This window comes from Pan troglodytes, chromosome 7 (genome assembly GCF_028858775.2).
Source record: "Pan troglodytes isolate AG18354 chromosome 7, NHGRI_mPanTro3-v2.0_pri, whole genome shotgun sequence".
In the NCBI taxonomy this organism is placed as follows: Eukaryota; Metazoa; Chordata; class Mammalia; order Primates; family Hominidae; genus Pan; species Pan troglodytes.
In genome coordinates, this window is record NC_072405.2 from 145,871,018 (window position 1) to 145,891,380 (window position 20,363).

Consider the following 20,363-nt stretch of genomic DNA (forward strand, 5'->3'; position numbering starts at 1 on the left):
GCTCATAGTCTAATGAGTCTCAGAGGTGACACTGCATCGACCCAGATACTATTACCCAGAACCCCAGTGAAAACTGAATTTCTGAAAAGACTGTTTTCAGTTAATATTTGTTTTTTAAACTCAATCAAATTATAAGACTAAGCTTTTAACGTTGCGTTTTATATGAAAACTTTTTACGTGTTGAAGTGACCAGTTATTATCGCAATTAAAGTTAGATGTCAGATAGCATAATTACAGTCTTTTAAAATGACTCAAAACTGAAACAGTATTTTAAAAATCACTCTTTTGTAAATTCATCTGTTCACTTAAAATGATTTTTCCTGAGTTTAAATGTGAGTTTACTTGTAACAGAAATAGAATTAAATAGGTCATACTGTTTCCTTTATCCTGGAAAATCTCTTTTTAAAGCAAGATTTCTCTGTTGTTTGGCCACGTGTCGGTTTGAGTTTTATAGGTCGGGAATGACAAATGAAGAATCTCCACCTGTGTAAGAACACATCTTCCCTTCCTGTAGCCTGGCATCCGCCAAGCAGACAGCTCACCCCTGCCAGCTCAGTGCCGTTTCGAAGCTAAAAAGTCAGACTTGATGAATAAGCAAGTCTTTTTAATGAGGCAAACATTATTTATGTTTATAATAACTAATTTCTCATCCATGTTTGTTCAGTTTTTAATAATGTTCTGATATCAAAAGTAGAATACAGAGTTCCACAGGCAGTTTTCTGCTGAGGGCAGGGAATCTAAGACTGATACTTAATGTTTGACAGAAAATGATATAGGTGAGTTCTTGTAATCAAATTTTACAGTATTGTAATACATACTGCATTTTATTATACAGTGTTTCCTCAAGTTGCATTCTTCTTAAAGAAGCACTTAACTACATTTCCTGCCACTTGTCATTAATTAGTTCTTTTCATCATTTATTCAACAAACGTGACCACATGCCTCCTATGTGCTAGACACTGGGAATACAAGAGAAAGGGCCTGCTTTTTACCCTTAAGGACCTTACAGACTAGTGAAAGGAGAGGAGGCAAAGAAATAATTACAGAAGCTATGAATATACAAGTTATTGGTTATCATGGACGCAGGAAGGAGAGAGGGATAATTCAGCCTGGAGTCTTCTTGTTGGCTCACCAAAAAGGTGATGTCAGAGGAAACAGCCTGTGCGGAGGAATTGCGGGTGAAACGACACAGCTGCTGCAGGGCCGTCACGCAGGTGCTGAAGCACACAGCACCAAGCAGCAGTGGCAGGCACCTCCCTCACAGCACCAGGCAGCAGTGGCAGGCACCTCCCTCACAGCACCAGGCAGCAGTGGCAGGCACCTCCCTGGGTGAGTTGCTGAGGGCAGAACTGTGAGAGGCTTAGGAATTTGTTCTTTATCTTGTATCTTTATTTATTGGTTAATCTTCCCCTATTGTTCTCAGGACAGAGGAGTGCAGAGTGGAGATTTTAAGCAGGGAGGGAAGGGGTACAAGTGAGGATTTGCATTCTAGGTGTATAATTTTTGGAGGAATGTTTAGATAAGGAAGCATTAGAAATCCAGGATCAATTAGGGTCTCTGACTAGTCCAGTTGAAGAATTCTGAATGATTCTGATGAATCTAATAATTCTGAATGAAATGATTCACATTAGGAATGTAGAGGAAGTGGGGATGGGTGTGAGATAGATTTAGGGAGATTAAAAATAGACTCATTGGCTAGTTAGATGACAATGGGATGGTAAAGCAGAAAGCACTGATTTTTCTCCAGATGTTAATGCCTTCCTAGGTGTGTGTGGACTTATGGATTCTCACCACAGTATTAGAGACCTCTTGTATCTCCTGCACTGCCTCGCTCACAAGTGCACGGTCTGATTTTTAAAGTGCAAGGAAAGGGATAAAACATCTTTGCAGTACATTTTGACAACATAGGGATGCGTTATATATGTATGTATTTGAGATAAGGTCCTCCTCTGTCATCCAGACTGGAATGCAGTGGCCTGGTCATGGCCCTGCACAGCCTTGGTCTGCAGCCTCCGCCTCCCGGGTTCAAGCAGTCCTTCCAACACAGCCTCTCAAGTAGCTGGGAATACAGGTGCCCACCACCATGCCTGGCTAAGTTTTGTATTTTTTTAGTAGAGACCAGATTTCTCCGTGTTGCCTAGGCTGGGTCTCAAACTCCTGGGCTCAAAACAGTCCGCCCACCTCAGCCTTCCAAAGTGCTAGGATTAGTAAAGGAGCTTTATTTAGCTTCTTCCAAAGGAAATTCCTTAGGTTGCTTGTGACTTTATACTGCCAGGTTTCCTCACTTTTGATCATCTGATGAATGGCTAGAGGCTCTGGAGATATATGAACCAGCTGAGGAATATTCAGGAAAGAGGTGAGAGGACTAAACAGAGAAGGATTTGGCCTGCTTTGCCTCTAGAGGCATTCAGTCCAGCAATGTAATGAACATCTTTTAAGTCCTCATTATGTTCCAGGCACTGTTGCTACTCTGTGCCTGGTGTGATAGTGTGAAAGAATGAATAAGACACAATCCATATTCAGAAAGGTAGGTGAAGCAAAAAGCAAGGCATATTGTATGCAGCCCAGTAATGGAAGTACATATATTAGGTCCATTGTTGGCATAACAAAGGTGTCATGGACGGTTTTCATGGGACTCAGAAGTTATAACAGAATTGGAAGCTCTCATTTGAGCTTCACCTTGAAAAATTCACTAGACAGAGCAGGCCAGAGACTTGCAGGAAACAGCACATGAACTAGAAATAGTCATTGCATGGGAGGCACAGGACACATTGCAGAAAAATGAGTCTGACATGTAGACTGGGGCTTGTCACAATGGGGTCCTCTAGGAGCAAATATGGAAATGTGAAAAATTACACAAAAATTTCAAATATAAAGTAAACCTTTCAGCATATCTGAGCAGTGCCAGCACTGAAGTGTAGTGAGTTCCTCATCCCAGGTCTTGGCAAGCTTTTTAAGAGTAGATTCTAAGCTTAGATATTTGCTTGATCTAAATCTTTGACATCCCCTTCTATACTTTGATTGCACTCAATTATCTGTTGAGTTATAGCAAATAATACATTCACTATTTTTTAAATTTCTATCTTAGCCTCAGAAACATCTACTGAAGAATTTTATAATATAAAACTATGTAAATGAGAAAAAATGAGCAACCAGTGATTCAGAACACTGGAAGATAAGAGCATCAGGGAAAAAAGGGAGGCCTGCTAAACCCTCAGATCACCCAGTCCTCAGATAAAAAAATCTTAAGGTTTGGAGGCTCTTACTCAGCTCCACTACTCTCTCCTTTTCCTCGTTTTAATCATTTGCTGAGTCATTTGTTTATTGGTTAATCCCCCTTCACTGTTGTTCTCAGCCAGTGACCTCATCTCCTACCTTGTGATAAAAATAGTAGATGTTCAACAAGAATTCCGTGTGCTCCCTACCTGGAACCTTAGACACTGATTTGCAGTCACACTCAGCTTTTCCTCCTTTTCTCCTATTGCACCCTGCTTCATGCTTCCCTATATGTTTCAAGCGTTGTCCACTGAACAAATAATACTCGTCATAATGGAAGTACAAAATATTCACCACCATGGCCAAATCGAACTGTGAAATTGAAATCCTCCTGAATGAAATCTTGTGAAAATTGCAAATTTAATCTCTTAAAATTTTCAGTATAAAAATATCGAAGTCAATAACTCAAAGACCTAAACAATTTGAAAATTCAGATAAATTGCTAGTATTATAATATCTGACAGAATAATTGAGTAAGGAATGAGTGTCATAACTGTAGGGTTAAAACAGTATACTGCTTAATATTTTAGTTTTTTTTTTATAATTCTAGTCATTTACAATCTTGATTCTTCAAATAAGCACAGAAATAGAATTATTTGAAGAAGCATATTCTTTTCAAGCTAACATTACTAAAGTAACCATGATCTTTGCATTTTGCCCAACTGTGTGCACGATACAGTGACCTAGTTGCAAGTCTCAACTTCATCTTCACCCTTTCTGTTTCGTGCCCACACACCAAGAGATATTTCATAAACACAACATGAATGATGTCATCCAAATTCAAATCCTTATTCCTTAACTTGGTCCTTCATGAGCTAGTGTATAATTTTCTGGGTCTCCTCTTCCATTTGCATCATACAGAGGAACCATAACAAGCTATTTGATTCCTTGAGTGAGCTTAGTTCTTATCTTCCTGTACCTCCGTTGTTTTGCACCTGCTGTTCATTCTGCCTAATTTTAATTTTTAATGACTATTTTAATGGAAACTTCTACTTGCTGTGCTTTGAAGCTAACTTCTAGCATTGATACACCTGGGAAATTTTCTTCCACTTTTCTCTTTCCTAACTGGGCTGGTCTATCCCACCTCAGTGCTTACCCTTGACATGGCAATTGACTTGTAGAATTATAGTTGTCTCTTTAGTTGTCTGTCAGCTGTCTCCCACTGCACCTGATGTCATCCTACTTACTAGACTCCTTTCCAACCATGGTGTCTAGCAGAGTGCCAGAAATGGCATAGGTGCTAAGTGATGAAGGTTTAATTTAATAGGAATTTTCCTTCCATTAGGAGCCTCCAGCTTCTTTTAATTCATAAGAATTATTTGTAATGTCTGCATTTTGCTACTTACCTGATAACCAAAATCATCTCAAAGTATTTGTTTGTTGTCTGATAGCTTTCTCTCCCTTGATTGACTATTGGAAGATCATACTCAAATTAGTAATCTACCTTCAGCTACTATGAAGAACACTGTGGCTTGCAAATTGTGTTATAGTCATATTCATGACTTCTGTTATTCCTCTGCCCCCATTTAATGACTATCATTTTATATTATACATTCTCATCAAAGTACAAAACATATAGCTCTTTGACAAATATTCAGTTGCTCTTTTCTAAAAAAATTTTTTTAAATATTAGTGATCATATATAAATTATGTCTTACTCCTACAAAGACAGCACCATCCCTTCATATTAATATTTATTTTGCAAAGTTGAAAGCTTTATAGTAGCACACTATTTTGATTACTGTAGCTTTATAGTAAATTCTGACTTGGGAAGACTTATGGTCTATCCTGAAGAATGTTTCATGCGCAGTGGAGAAGAATGTGTATTTGGTTCTTTTTGAGTAGTGTGCTCTATAGATGTCGATTAGGTATAATTGATTTGTATTGTTGTTCAAATGTCTTTTTTTCTTTTTTGGCCTTCTTTCTAGATATTCTACTTATTACTGAAAGTGTGTTGATGAAGTACCCAACTATTATTGTTGAATTGTCTATTTCTCCCTTTAATTCTGGTAGTTTTGCTTCATGTATTTTGAAGCTCTTTTGTTACATATATTTTTTATATATGCATACATGTTTATAATTATTTTACCTTCTTGATGGATTGATCTTTTTATCATTTTTTAAAATGTCATTTTTCTCTAATAATTTTTGTCTGAAAGTCTCTTTTGTCTAATGTTAGTATTATAGCTACTCTAGTACTCTTTTAGTTACTATTTTCATGGAATATCTTCTTCCATACTTTTCCTTTCAACCTGTTTTTATGTTTGAACCTAAAGTGTGTCTCTTGTAGACAGCATGTGGTTGGATCATTTTTCCCATAATGCTGATTTCTTCCTTTTAATAGGTGTGTTTAATCCATTTACACTTAATGTAATTACTGATAATGTAGGATTTATGCCTGCCATCTTGCCATTTGTTTTCTACATATTTTAGGTCTTTTTTGTACTTTACTTCCTTCTTTTGTGTTAAATGTTTTTTTTTTTCACTGCACTGCTTTATTTGTTGTTTCTTTTTCTACATTTTTATTTTTAAATTACTTATATTGCTTTCTCAGAATTAAACCAACACAAAAATGCTTTTTAATAGCTCCATTCTCTCCACTCATTTTTGTCTTATTACTATCATACAAATTACATCTTTGTACATTGCATACCCATCAACATAGATTTATAATTATTTCTTTGTGTATTTGTCCTTTAAATTGGATAGAAGGAAAAGAGCTACAAATAAAAAAAAAGTTTATACTATCTTTTATATTTACCTAAGGATTTACCAGTGTTCTTTGTTTTTTTTAATGTGGATTCAAATGACCTTTGTCTTAACTTCTCCTTCATTTTTGAAGGATAGTTTTGCTGGATGGAGAAATTTTAGTTGACAATCTTTTTTTTTTTCTTAAGAACTTGTTAATATGGCTTCCTGTTGTCTTCTGGCCTTTATAGTTTTTGTTAGAAATCAGCTGCTAATATTATAAAAATCTCTTGCATGTGATAAGTTGCTTCTCTCTTTCCACTTTCAAGATTCTGTCTTTGTCTTTCAGCAGTTTGACAATAACCATGTCTACATTTGGGTCTCTGAGTTTATCCTTTTTGGAGATTATTGAGCTTCTTGGATGTGTAGATTACAGTTTTTCATTAAATTTTGGAAGTTTTCAGCCATCGTCTCTCAAAATAATGTCTATTCCTTTCTATTTTTTCCTTTGGGTCTGTCAGTATTTATATGCTCATGTATTTTCATACATTTGATGCTGTCCCATAGGTCTCTGATACTCTGTTCATTCATCTTTTTTTCTCTTCCTCAGACTGGATTTTCTCCACTCATCCATCTTCAAGTTGACTGACTTTTTTCTTCATCCTAGTTCTATCTGCTGATGAGCTTCTCAAATGAATATTTTACTTTATTATTATACTTCGCAACTTAAGAATTTATTTTGGTTCTTTTTTATGTTTTCTATATCTATATTAATATACTTTGTTTGATGAGACACTGTTCTTATACTTTTCTTTAGTTGGTTAGAAAGGGTATTGTTTGATTCCTTGACTACACAACTATCCCCTGTGTATACCAAAATCCACACATAATCAAGTTTCATAATCAGCCCTGCAGAACATACATATTTGAAAAGCTGGTTCTCCATATATATGAGTTTCACATTCTATGAATACTGTATTTTTTAGTTGAAAAAAATCTGCAGTAAGTGAACCCACACAGTTCAAAAATATGTTGTTCAAGTGTCAACTGTATTGAAAATAACCAAATTAAAGTCTTTGTCTAGTAAGTCCAATGTCTCATCTTCCTCAAGGACTGTTTCTATTGACTGCTTTTTTTCTTGTGTAGGGACATACTTTTGTGAGTTTTTTTGCGTGTCTCAATTTTTTGTTGTTGTTTAAAACTGAACATTTAATGTGTAAACTCTGGAAATCAATTTTTTCCATGGTTTCTTGTTTTTGTTATTTAGTGACTTTTCTAAACTAATCTTATAAAGTCTCTATTTCTTGTGCATTGCCATTGAAGTCTCCTCTGTGTTAGTTTACTAGTCAGCTAATGATTGGGCAGAGATTTTAGTAAATGCCTAGAAACTTTCTAATCTTTGCCAAGGGCCTCTGGGTGCCTATTGGGACTCATGCTTAACCTCAAGGTCAGCCAGAAGAGAGAGCTCAGAGCCCTCTCAGGTCTTTTCTGGGCATGGATATGGCACTGTGCATGGTCCCGGCCTTCTAGATTGCCAGGAATCATTCAGAGCTTTACAAGACCTGTTTTGGACACCTCATTCCCCACTTTTCTTTTGAAGATTTTTGATTGGCCCATTGTTTGTTCAGTTTTTCTTCACTACCTCAAGCAGCAGAAATGTCAAACAATTGCCTTTAAGTATTTTCTTCAGATACCCTGAGGAAAAAGGCATTTTGCAAGGGGTGAAGTCTGAGTCAGGTCAAATGAAGACAGTTCTCTAGGAATGGGGTTTTGTCAGAACTCCAGCCTTGTTCTGCCCCCTCCAGCAGCATCCAGACTCCTGGTGATTGTGGCTGTTGGTTTTCAAGGTTCCTTCAGAGCTGGGGAGTGGGGCATGGGAATAAGACAAGTTAGAATAGCACAAAGCTCACTGTTCTTACCAGGATTCAGCCATTTAAAAAAAAGAAAAAAGACAATGTTTTCTAGAGCTCTGCAATCTTTTGGTTAATTTCCAGGGTTCTGAAAATGGTGATTCTGACCATTTTTACCAATTGCTCTTTGCTTTTGTAGAGAGAATGTGTGGAAGTTCTTCACCATTTTCACTCCTATATTTTTCTTTACACTATAAGTAGACATATAATTAAATGCTAGCTGAATTAATGGAAATTCACTAAAAGCAGAATGCTTCTTTCTTTTTAGAAACTTCTCTGAATGTTTTTGTACTTCTCCTGTTATGTTTTAGGACTATGATGATGGATATGGCACTGCTTATGATGAACAGAGTTATGATTCCTATGATAACAGCTATAGCACCCCAGCCCAAAGGTAAGAGTCAGTCTTTATTACCAGACCCCACAACAGAAACCATTCCCTTCCACATTCATATATTCTGGGAAAAGTATGGCAGTCAGCTAGAGAGGGTAATTGGCTTGCCCTGTTTTTGTATTTGTTTAAATGGAGAAGCCCTGTCTGTTCTAGCAACCAGCATGTATTACCCTACCCAAGTTTACTATAATGTTAAAGAAATCAGGCTTGGGAAATAAAAACTGAAATTTTAGTCTAAAAATTCAACTTGAATGTTCAGTATATTTTGAGAAGGAACAATGGCCTCAAAGTCTGTGACTATTTAGTCTTAAGGCCCAAAATTACATTGGAAATGTGTAAGTATCCTACGTTGTCAGTGCCTGGAGAAGAAAGTGTCAAAAGTTTTGTTTCCTATTCATAGGACATTTCAATTTCTAAGTGCAGCTCTCCTGTTTTCTATCAACTTCAAACTCCTACCTGTGAATAATGACTTAGTTGTGATTTATTTTCCAAAGAAATATTTACCCACAAATAATTAAATGTTACCAGAGGCAAAACAGAGCTTCATACTTACCTCTTCTGATAATATTACCTTGATGTTCATTGATACATGAAATTAGTGTTTCTTATGTTGAGAATGTTTTCCTAAATATGTGGAAACCTTTTGTTTTATGTTTAAAATTCTAAGTGGAAGACAAAGGTAGATATACACATAAAACAAAATATTGGCTTTGTAGTGATTCTGAAGCATAAGAAAATATGGACTATGAGGTGATTTTGATGAAACACAAATTCACTTTTGAACTCGTCCAGTGCCAGTCAAGCTTTGAACACATAGGTTCTCTTTATTTGTTAACTCTGGTACTGAGGTAGATAGGGATATAAAAAAACTTTTTGTTTTTGCTCATACCAAATTTTATTCTTCTATAACTTGTAAGTATTGAGTAGCCTTCAAACTTTGACTCTCAACTGGTCTTTGTTGGTGGAAGCCTGTATATCGTGTTTGTGCCCTTTAGTGTGTTGAGGGTAGACCTAACACTTACGGAGCCCAGTGACTGGCATGTGGTGAATGCTTGATAAGATTTTGTATACACCGTCTCATTTAGGTATCCCAGCAACTTTATGAAGTATATGCCATTGTTTTCATTGTATACATGAAGAAAAGGAGCACAAAATTAAGTAATTTGCCAGAAATTGCACAGGAAGTGAAAAGATGAAATTCTAAGTCAGATATTCTAACTCAAAGATATGTACCCTTTATAAATAAGTCCTTCTCAGATTTTGTTTAAAAACATAGATATCCACAAATATTTCAGTATGTAGTCTAAATATCCTGGCAAAGCAAGTCTCCCATCCCCACAGCATTTGCTGAGTGCATACTATATTCCTGGCACTGTTTCCATAAGTTCTGTAAGGCCTTACAGTGTAGGTTGTCTGAACACATCAATCCTGACAACAGTACTATAAAGCTGATGGTATTGCTGTAGATGAGGAGATCACATAACCAAGAGATTCTGGCACTTGCTTGTGACCGAACAGCTGATAAAATGGTAACAGGTGTGTGACTGTCAAGTGCATATTCTTAACCCTGGTACATTTGTGTGAGAGGCTCACTGCACATTTCTGTTAGTTCTGTTCCCGTATCTGTTATGGGATGTATATACAGTTATGCGTCATTTAACGACTGGGATATGATCTGAGAAACGTGTCCTTAGGCAATTTTGTCATTGTGTGAACATCATAGAGTGTACTTACACACCTACATGATACAGCCTGCTACACATCTGGGCTGTATGGTCTACCTGAACAGCATGTTACTATACTGAATACTGCAGGCAGTGGACACACAATGGTATTTCTGTATCTAAACATGTATAAACATAGAAAAACTTCAGTAAAAATGTGGTATAAAAGATAAAAAGTGGTATACCCATACAGGTCACTTACCATGAATGCAGCTCGAAGGACTGGAAGTTGCTCTTGGGTGAGTCAGTGAGTGAGTGGTGAGTGAATGTGAAGGCCTAGGACATTACCGCGCACCACTGCAGGCTTTATAAACACTAAACGCTTAGGCTACACTCAATTTATTAAAAAGTCTTCTTCTTTCTTCAATAGTAAATTAACCTTAGCCCTCTGTAACTTCTTTACGTTATAAACTTGTAGTTTTTATTAATTTTTGACTCTTGTAATAATACTTAGCTTAAAACACAAATACATTGTACAGCTGTACAAATATATTTCTTCATATCCTTATTCTATATACTTTTATCTATTTTAATTTTTTTTTTTTTTACTTTGTAAATTTTTTTTTCCCCTCTGTCACCCAGGCTGGAATGCAGTGGCGTGATCTCAGCTAACTGCAACCTCCTCCTTCCAGGTTTAAGGAATTCTTGTGCCTCAACCTCCGGAGTAGCTGAGATTACAGGCATGTGCCACCATGCTTGGCTGATTTTTGTATTTATAGTAGAGATAGGGTTTCGCCATGTTGCTCAGGCTGGTCTTGAACCCCTGGGCTCAAGCAGTGTGCCCACCTTGGCCTCCAAAAGAGCTGGGATTACAGGTGTGAGCCACCACACCGGGCCTACCTTTTTGAAAATTAAAAACAAAGACATAAATACACACATTTGCATAGACCTACACAGGCTCAGGATCTTTGAGATGTCATAGGTGACAGGAATTTCTCAGCACCATTATGATATCGTAGCGCCACCGCTGTACCTGCAGTCTGTTGTTGACTGAGACGTCGTTATGCAGCACGTGACTCTATTCCGTGTGTTGGACTTTCAAATGCAAGCATGTTTTTTGGCTTGAACAGTATCACAATATAGTGATGTTTACGGTTCGATTCATTCTGTGGAGAAAAGAGAAGCGACTTAATATTTATTGAGTTTTTAATATGTTTCAGATACTATGCTAAATGCTTTTTGTATTTGATTTCAGTAGATCTTCACAGGCATCAACCCAGTCCTATACAATAAATAGAGTTTCCTCCAGTTAATAGATGTAGAAACCAAGATGTAACTTTTTTAATGAAGTATATTTACAATACAAGATTATAGTCCATGTGATCTTCTGGTTTTTGATATTTGATATAAAGAACCAAACTTAAAGCATTTGCCCTATTAAATGCTGTGATCTGTCAAGGAGAGTGATGTCAAAATGTGACTGCAGGTAAACTGATAGATCACTAAGGGGAGCTAGCATTTACTTAGAGCCTGCTCTAAATCAGGATGGAATTTAATCTGTTACTTATGTGTCTTGTTTTAATACAAATGACAACAGCAAGAGTTAATATACATGATGAAACTGAGGCTCAGAGAAGTAGATGACTAATCCCAAATGTGAACCCAGGCTTTTAAAGCTCATGGTCTTTCTACTTGAAGCTCTGATTATAGATTTATATGGCAGATGATAAGCATTTATTCTTTGGTTATTTATTCAATCAGTGTTTATTGAATGTCCATTTTGTGCTAGGCATTATGCTTGATGCTTGGAATACAAAGATTATTAAGATGGAGACTCTATCCTTGAAAAGCTTACTGGCTAGAATAAAACAAATGTAAATATTTTAAAACAATGTAATATTCTAATTATCATGAGCGGTCTGAGGAGAAATTCATTGTTTTCATAAGAAGACTATGCTAAATTCTGGTTGGGAATACTGTGGACATTTACCTGAGAACGTGAAGGATAAGTAGTAGTCACCAGGTGACAAACAGGGAAGAGCAGTTCACAGAGTAAGGCCAGCAAGTCACAGAGGCATGAAACAGGAAGTTTTGTGTGGCAACTACACATAATTGTGTAGGGCTGAAATATGTGGCACACAGGAGCTGTGGGGAGAGAGGGGCCAGGAGGAGTGACAGCATGTTTCCTCCACAGGGAGCTGAGACAGTGCCATTGAAGAGTTACATGTAAAGGTATGATGTGTTTATACTTGAATTTAGAGAAATTAATTAGATGACAGTTGTGAAGGCTGGATTGGCAGATGGTGAGCCCAGAGGCAGAGACTAATTAAGATACTGTTATGTTATAAATTATAAGCCCTTTAAATATCAGGAAAGATTCACTAAAAGAAGCATCTTTTGTGACAGCCAGTCTACCTTCTTTGAAGTGATCTTTTCTGTGCTACAACTTGTCTTACCTGAAGGAGTACAGAGAACTGTATGAGAAGTGCTCACATGGACAAGTACAGAAGCCACTGCTAGATACTCTTGAGTGTTCATTTAATCCTCATAACATGTCAAATAAACATCTGTCCCTTTTAAAGAAGAAAACAGTGGCTCACACAATTAGATAACTTGCTTCAGATCATACAGTTTACACAAAGGAGACAAACTTTGAACTGAGGTCTGACTGTAACTATATATTAGTATCTTTTCCACTACAGCACTCTTAGCTTACACTGAATAACTGCTCTGCTATAAATTGAAAGGAAGCGGCTATATATAGTGTGGGGTGAAGAAATGGTTCTATGCACCATATTAGTTTACTATATGGGGCTGCCATAATAAAACACTCCAGTCTTCTTAAGTCCTCTCTCCCTGGCTTGCAGATGGCTGCCTTCTCTCCATGTCCTCCCATGCTCTTTTATCTGTGCACTAACATTTCTGGTGTCTCTTTTTGTATCCAAATTTTCTTTTCTTTGAAGGACACCAGTCAGATTGGATTAGAACCCACTCTAAAGGCCTCATTTCAATTTAAATCAGCTCTTTAAAGGCATTGTCTCCAAATACAGTCACAGTCTGAGATACTGGATTAGGGTTTCAATATATGAGTTTCAGAAGGCAAGGTACACAATTCAGCACATAAAATGCACATACTCTAACACCGGTTTAAGCACAACACTGCATGTTTCAGAATTAGGAACCTGGTATGAACTAGTTAGGATAGCAGATTTTCAGATCATCCCCATTATCGAATAGTAGACATTAACAAGGAAATCATCACGGCCATCATCTTAGATTTCCTTTGTGCTTGGCATTATTTCATCTACTTTACATAAATTATCTCCCCTCTCTGCATCCCCTTCGATATTGCTAAATTCAAGTTTAAAAATGTTATTCCCAAATTCAGAGAAGTGAAGTTCCTCATTCCCAAATTCAGAGAAGTAAAGCCCAAAGAAATCACCTCGGTGCCAAAACATTCTCTTTTATACTGTCTCCATTGCCTTTCAGCTCTCCTTTCGTCATGGTTTTGATTACAGTTGCTGGGACTCATTCCTGTTTATATTTCCCATATACAGTATTCAAAAATCTAATACTTTGTGATGCTTTAAAATCTCTTAGGAATTCTGCTTCAATATGCACTAGAAGTTTTGCCTTATCAAATTTGGACTACCTTAAGCAAATAGGGAATTTAATTTATATTAAATATACATATTACAGTCGTAGGCTTAGACTAGTGAAATTAAGAAATTTGTTTTTCCACTTTTACATGAGATCCCTTCAGTGAATAGCATTTACTGCCACTGCTGTCAAGGAGCACCCAGTTTTCAGATGCACTGGTGGGCAGTGCCATATAGCACTTGATGTCTTATCTAACATGTCTTGATTTTGACAATTCAGGTTCCGTAAGATTTCATACGTAAATAGTTCTCTCAATTCAGAATTTGAAAGTACGTGCAATGCTACAGTTATAGTTCAGTATTAGTGAAGAATTCTTCACTTGGCCTCCTTTTAGAGTACAAAGCTGTTCTGCAAATGTTCTTTGACGTTTTATGCAGTAGGAGGGAGCACAGAGCAGAGGTAAAAGCTGCTCAGTCCCCCATGGCAGCCACTAGACATGGAGCTGTGGACCCTTGACCCGTGGCCAGTCCAGATTGAGATGTGCTGGAAGTGTAAAACTCACACCACATTCCAGAGACTTTGTATGACAAAAAGAATGTTAAAAAAATTATTAAAATTAATTTCACCTATTTCTTTTTACTTTTTTTACATGTGGCTACTGGAAAGCTCTCTATTACAGCGTCTTCTCATAGACAGCACTGAGTTAAATGATTCTGGCTGTGTCTGTCTCTGGCACATACTCACTTAGGGGTAAGCAAGACAACAAGACAGTCCACAAGCCGCAGAAAGAGAACTGGAAAGCGGCCCCTCATATTTCTACTTTTTAAATTCCTATTTTAATGTTTGTATGTTATTTAAAATATAGCTTAGTAATATTATAGTATGCATAAGCACATTACAGTTACAAGTTCAAAAACATTTTTATTTATGCCGATGTATTATCAGAAACAGAGACCGGTGCCACAGTGGTTAAGTCTGACGGACCTATGGTCAGACGCCAACTTTAACACTTACTGGCTCTGTAATTTGAGGTGAGTTATTTAACCTCTCTAAGCCTCCTTTTATAAAATGTGTAACTGTTTCTACTTGTGAGAACAGTGTAAAAAGATTCTCGTTTAGAGGGCCGGCCTGAAGGCTGAAAGAGACAGGAAAGCACGTAGTCTTTGTAAACTGTGTAGAGGGAAGTCTGTTGTCCACTCTGTTGTCTCTGCTTGAGGACTGAATGAGATGGTTTGCATAGGGAGGTAGCACAGTGTGAGCCCGAGTTCCTGCCATCCTTCTGCAGCTCTAAATTCCTTCTGCTTGTTGTTTCACACAAGAGTGGCTACGAAGAGCAGGTTCTGGGAAACCTGCAAGGACTGTGCGAGCAAATGTTTTATAGTGAGAGAGGAAACCTTGCAAAGGGCTTCTTTCCTGTGGATGGTCAGTGTCAGTATTTCCTGTACACTGAGAGTCGGTAAGGTCAACAGCCATATCCTACCTGAAAACAAACCTGAGTAAGACAGCAAGGCAGCCTGGCTACCGTTGGGTATGATCTGTTGTGTGGAAGGGCTTCTTTCCATAGTGACTTTTAAACTCCTGAGGTCCTCATTATTATGACACTGTTGTGTTACAGAAACAAGTTTATCTTTGGAGGTTTTACAAATTAGGAATTTTTTTCTTCCAATTTTCAAATACCTTGCATTCAAATCAGAGTACAAATGAGAATTCCCATAAAAAAATTCAGTATAGTTCAGGTACATTTCCCCATTGATTTTTGTAATGACCTTGATAATGCTAACATTACAGTATAAAACAAAAGTATTGTTTATCTAACTTCACACATTTAATGAGTAACAATATTTTGACACAGTTACTATGAAGAGAAATATAAACTATTCTTTACAATATTGGAATTATTCTAATACACATTGGCTCAAAAATAGATGTTGATTACTTCCTGTGGATACACAGCTTCGGAATAGCTAGTATAGTGAATCAAAACGAATGGGTGATAATGACCTCAGCCCTCAGAGCCCTTCCTCTGCCCCGACATGGCTTGAATCTTCACAGACCATTTCTGCCTCCTGGAAACCCCTGGTAAATGTCTTTATTTTATTCTAAGCTAAGTGGAATTAGTTTATATTTGATGTCTTATTTACAATCCTAATAACTACCATAATATTTTTAGTCTATGTTTCTGAAAAAGTATAAATTCTCCAAAGAACTGTTTGGCTCCTATAGTGATCATAAACTAAATAGAACATAAAGGGTCTCAGAAAGTGCTAATAGAAATTGAGCATTATAAACTGTCAACAAAAATACTTCTAACACAGTACTATGTAGACATCAACAAAAAACAAGGGATATCAACCCAAATTACCCCCATAGACCCGTAAATACTTAATTCTCAAGACCCCATGGTAAGAAAAAAAAAAACAAAAAAAAGAGTAGAGACAGGGGTGAAAAAGTGAAGCTACAACCCTGTAAAGAAAAAAAAAATTATTTGGTGACACTTGTTAAAGCACAGTAAGGCAGACTTTATTCAGGACCACTGCAATAGATACATGGACCACTGCACTGGGACTTTGCAGTGGGGAAGAGAGACCGGGCTCCACTCTGCATCTAGCATTGGCAAGTGGGAATTCATAGCCAAGAAGTCGGGCTAGGGTCAGGAGATAGAAAATTACTGAGAGGAAACATCAGTGGTAGGGGGGATTTTGGCTGAACTGACCTAACAGGATTCTTGCCGGAGGCAGGCCAGAATGGTCAGACATCCCCTCCCCTGGGGAATGATGGAGGATAAGGAACCTGATTAGATATTGAGGGTGATCAGATATCATGGGTGGCGTGTTCTTGCTAAACTGACTCAGCAAGGTTCTTTTTTAAAACTGGATTTTACAAGGAGCTCCACAGATGGGCCTAGGAGAAGGATCAGGAGGCTGACTAAAGTTTAGCCAAGCAGAGAATCTTTGTCAGCTCTGACAGGGAAAAGGGAAGGAACAGCCCAAGACTGAATGTTAGCATGTGTAAGTATTGCTGTTTATTATAGTTATTATATATTGACCATCTGCTGTAGTGTATCAGACACACACACACACACAACCACCCTCTGATCTTAATTTTAACCTTAAAAGGTGGATATTATCCTCAATTTATTATTGAGAAAACTGAGACTCAGAGTTTAAGTAGCCTGAGTGACACTCTTAATGACATTATTGATTTCAAGGTCCATTTTCATTCCATTATACTAGTGTTTTTCAAAGAGTAGTACCCATATCATTGACGTCTCACAATGTGATTTCAGATGCTACATGGGCAGACTTCTTAAAACATTTTAATGATTAGATTATAAAGTTATTGGAAGAGTGTGGTTAGCATATCAAACACATGATTTTATGATTATTGCTATAATTCAGTGATGTCAAGTTCATTTAAAGTAAAAGAAAATTAACATGGAGAGTTAGTATGAAGTCACGAACAGGATAGGTGTGTATGTAGATGGCAAGTATACTGCATATCCTGAGAGTTGTCCCTGAATGGCTGGGGTTTGGTGAATGCTGCACTGAGCATTTGTGTCACCAGTCAGTGGACAACCTGAAACACTGCTCATACTGAAAGTTTGATTAGATGAGTCTGAGAAGCAAGACTGAGCTTCTCACTAAGTTACAGTGTCCTACCAAATTTGATGCCTTGATTTTATTGAAAATAAGAAGTTTTGTGTCTTCACCAGGAATTTCTTTAGAATTAAACTAATAAAAAAGGAAAATGTTTTTCAAGATTCATTTACTTAACAAAGTTTGAAGGAATGAAATATCTATTGCGTACTTACCAAGTGTGAGTTACTATGTATCTAGGTGCTCTCATACATATTCTGTCATTTAATTCCTAAGAACTTCTGTAGGATTGTCATTCCTTAATTTTACAAAAGGAGTTGACATTCACAGAATTTGAACTTGACCAAAGTCACATAGCTAATTCATATCAGTTAGTCCTCATACTGTTCTCTTTGAGATCAAGCTTACATTCTTTTGCCTAACTCAAAAGCAACTAGTAAGGGGGAAAAAAATTACGTTCCTATAAATGTAGAGAAGACCACCACATGGAATCTTCATGCATGATCTCCACAAGTGTATGACAACACGGTAGTGGGGCAAAGGCAAGCTAATGGCAATAAATCAATTGCCACTGTCACTTTACTCTTTAATGTTCTTGAGAATACATGAGATTTATCACTGAGGAATTGTAGAATAATGGTAGTAAATGAAAACAAAGTCCACCAGGGAGATGTACTACATCATTTGGATTTAGCGCTGCCATCTGCTTAATAGCATTGAGAAGACTGCAGCAGTACTTATGATCAACCATTCATAGCAATGACAGATGCTGCAGAGAGTGAACATACCAGGGAAGCAGGTTCATTACTAAAATGTAGATTATGTGACAGGGTTTCTAAAAAGTGCTTGTGTTGATGACCAAACCTCCAGTTTTAAATCTTCACTATAGAATTTTAAGTCTGTAAGATAAAGACCTACTCTAAAGTCTTCCCATGTTTCATTCCTCGTGTTTCATACATTCTTAAAATGTATTTATTTATTTTTTAAAGAATTTTTTCTACAAATCTTGCATATATAGTCTCTTTTTGATGGAAGAGAATAATAACTTTTGTATAATTTCTGACTTTTAAAATGAGGTAGCATTATTGTTAGTAAAAAAAGATGGTGACTATAAATCCACAAAAGCTTGGACTTGAATGTCAGCTCTACTACTTTCTTAGCTCTACGATGTTGACTAGGTTGCTTCTTTGAGTCTTTTCTCTTCTGTAAAATGATGACTGTTTGACTTACAACATTGTAATTAAATGAGATAGCAGATGTAATATACATAATAGTTCAATAAATTTGCTGTAGTAGCCTGTAGTAGGTGTTTACCATTGTAAGCATTTTATAGCCTTTTTAGCTACTTTTATTTTATTTTATTTTATTTTTCAGAGACAGAGTCTTACTCTGTCTCAGGCTGGCATACAGTGGCACCGTCTTTGCTTACTGCAACCTCCATCTCCTAGGTTCAAGCGATTCTCCTGCCTCAGCCTCCCAGGTAGCTGGGACTACAGGAGTGCTCCACCACACCCAGCTAATTTTTGTGTTTATAGTAGAGACAGGGTTTTGTCATGTTGGCCAGGCTGGTCTCAAACTCCTGACCTCAGGTGATCTGCCTGCCTCAGCCTCCCAAAGTTCTGGGATTACAGGCGTGAGCCACCACACCCAGCCAGTAGCTACTATTATTATACCATTTTATGGATGAGGAAATTGTGGCACAGAGACCGTGGAACATCCCTGAACTCATGGAGAGTGAGTGCTAGAGCTGGCATGTGAACCCAGGCAGTCTAAGCACTCTGCTATACTACCTCTCTATGTAACTGTTGTTATTATGAGTTTAAGTATTATATCCAGAAACTATTATAGTCTTTTCTGAGAACGTCTCCAGTCAATAAAATCCCAACAAATAATCTGAATAAAATTATGCATGCCATTTTGATACCTTATTTGTGCAATAAAAAGTTGTTAAAGGCTCATTTAATTTAGATTGTTTAGAGTCCTAAACTGTGTCAGAAGCACAGACTTGAGGACAGAGCTCTAAGTTACTTGTTGCAGGTTGACTTGTAATGGAGAATGTCGGTGCCTGAATTCCCCAGAATCGATTCATACCTCATTGTTAGACTCACAACTTTAGAAATTGAAATAATATTCAGACATGGTGTGGATCATATTTTTCCCTTGTATTTGTCATCATGAAGGGATATGTTCCTTTTGGAAGGTAGTTTATGAGTGTGCATTGAGAGCCTTAAAAATATTTGTGACTTATGAACCAATATTTTTACAATAAGTGCCTGAACTTACAATGTAACAGTGAGTGTCTGACAGTGCGAATATATTTAAGAGCTCTTTAATTGAAAAGAGTAAGCAATTTCTGGAAGAGTTCTGGGAAGGAGGGGGTTAGGTGATAAATTCAGTTTCTCAACCTGTTGGATAGATAGTAATATAATTAATTTAAGTGGCATTGAGATTTAGGAAAAAGTTAATAGGTTCATTTGGGATGTGTTGAATTTAGGTTGTCCACAGAATTGTAACAATTACATTAATAATTGATATAAAAATGGTTTACATACTAATAAGTCATTATATCAATGGTAACTATATTTCTCTCCCAGTTTTTCTTAGTAGTTACAAAATGTATTATGGTTAGATTTTTACCCCAATTTTAGTAAGTAACTGAGTTGTAGTTTTATTTTTTGTATTCTCTTTCATTGATGTCTTAAAGTATGTGTACCCAGTGTTTTGACATGGTTAATCTCTCAGAAATTAGAGTAAGATAGTCAATTCCAAAGTATATTAAACAAGATAGAGTGAAAATATTATATGATTAGGAGTCAGGCCGACCTGACCTTTCCACTTCGCTGTGTATGTGATCTTTCACTAACCCTTAATTTTCCCACCTACAAAACATAGTGAGAGAATATACTTGAACAGTTTAGTATGGAGCCTGGCACGTGGCACTTGGAATTTGTGATTGTGTTTTATGTATCTGTCACTGCTGGGCATTTTGCTGGTGCTCTGTAAGTAGTACTGACTGTGGAGGGATGATCATTGGCACCTTCGTTATCACCAGGTGATAGATTGCTTCCAGCTCACCTCATATCTGCTCATTTTCTGTGCAGAGTATCACAAACCTAACTTGGAGCACACTGCAAGTGTAAAGGCATAAATGCTTTGCTTTTTTGTTCGTTGTTTCTTACTCTGATGCTTTTTTGTTCAGTGTTCTGTAAAGGACCAAAAAGTAGGCATATACATT

The 20,363-nt window shown here is 37.0% G+C and overlaps 1 protein-coding gene across 12 annotated transcripts in view; it reads left to right on the plus strand.

Moving 5' to 3' along the window:
• The window catches only part of KHDRBS3 (KH RNA binding domain containing, signal transduction associated 3), a 204,065-nt gene that overhangs the window by 146,708 nt on the left and 36,994 nt on the right, over positions 1–20,363 (plus strand). For all 12 annotated transcript variants that reach the window (XR_008536852.2, XR_008536856.2, XR_008536857.2 and 9 more), the window contains one exon: positions 8,186–8,268. Coding sequence is in view for 6 of the 12 variants with exons in the window: in XM_024345282.3 (XP_024201050.1) it covers positions 8,186–8,268 (83 nt within the window). In the remaining 6 variants the exon portion in view is untranslated. The remainder of the gene's footprint in view (positions 1–8,185; positions 8,269–20,363) is intronic.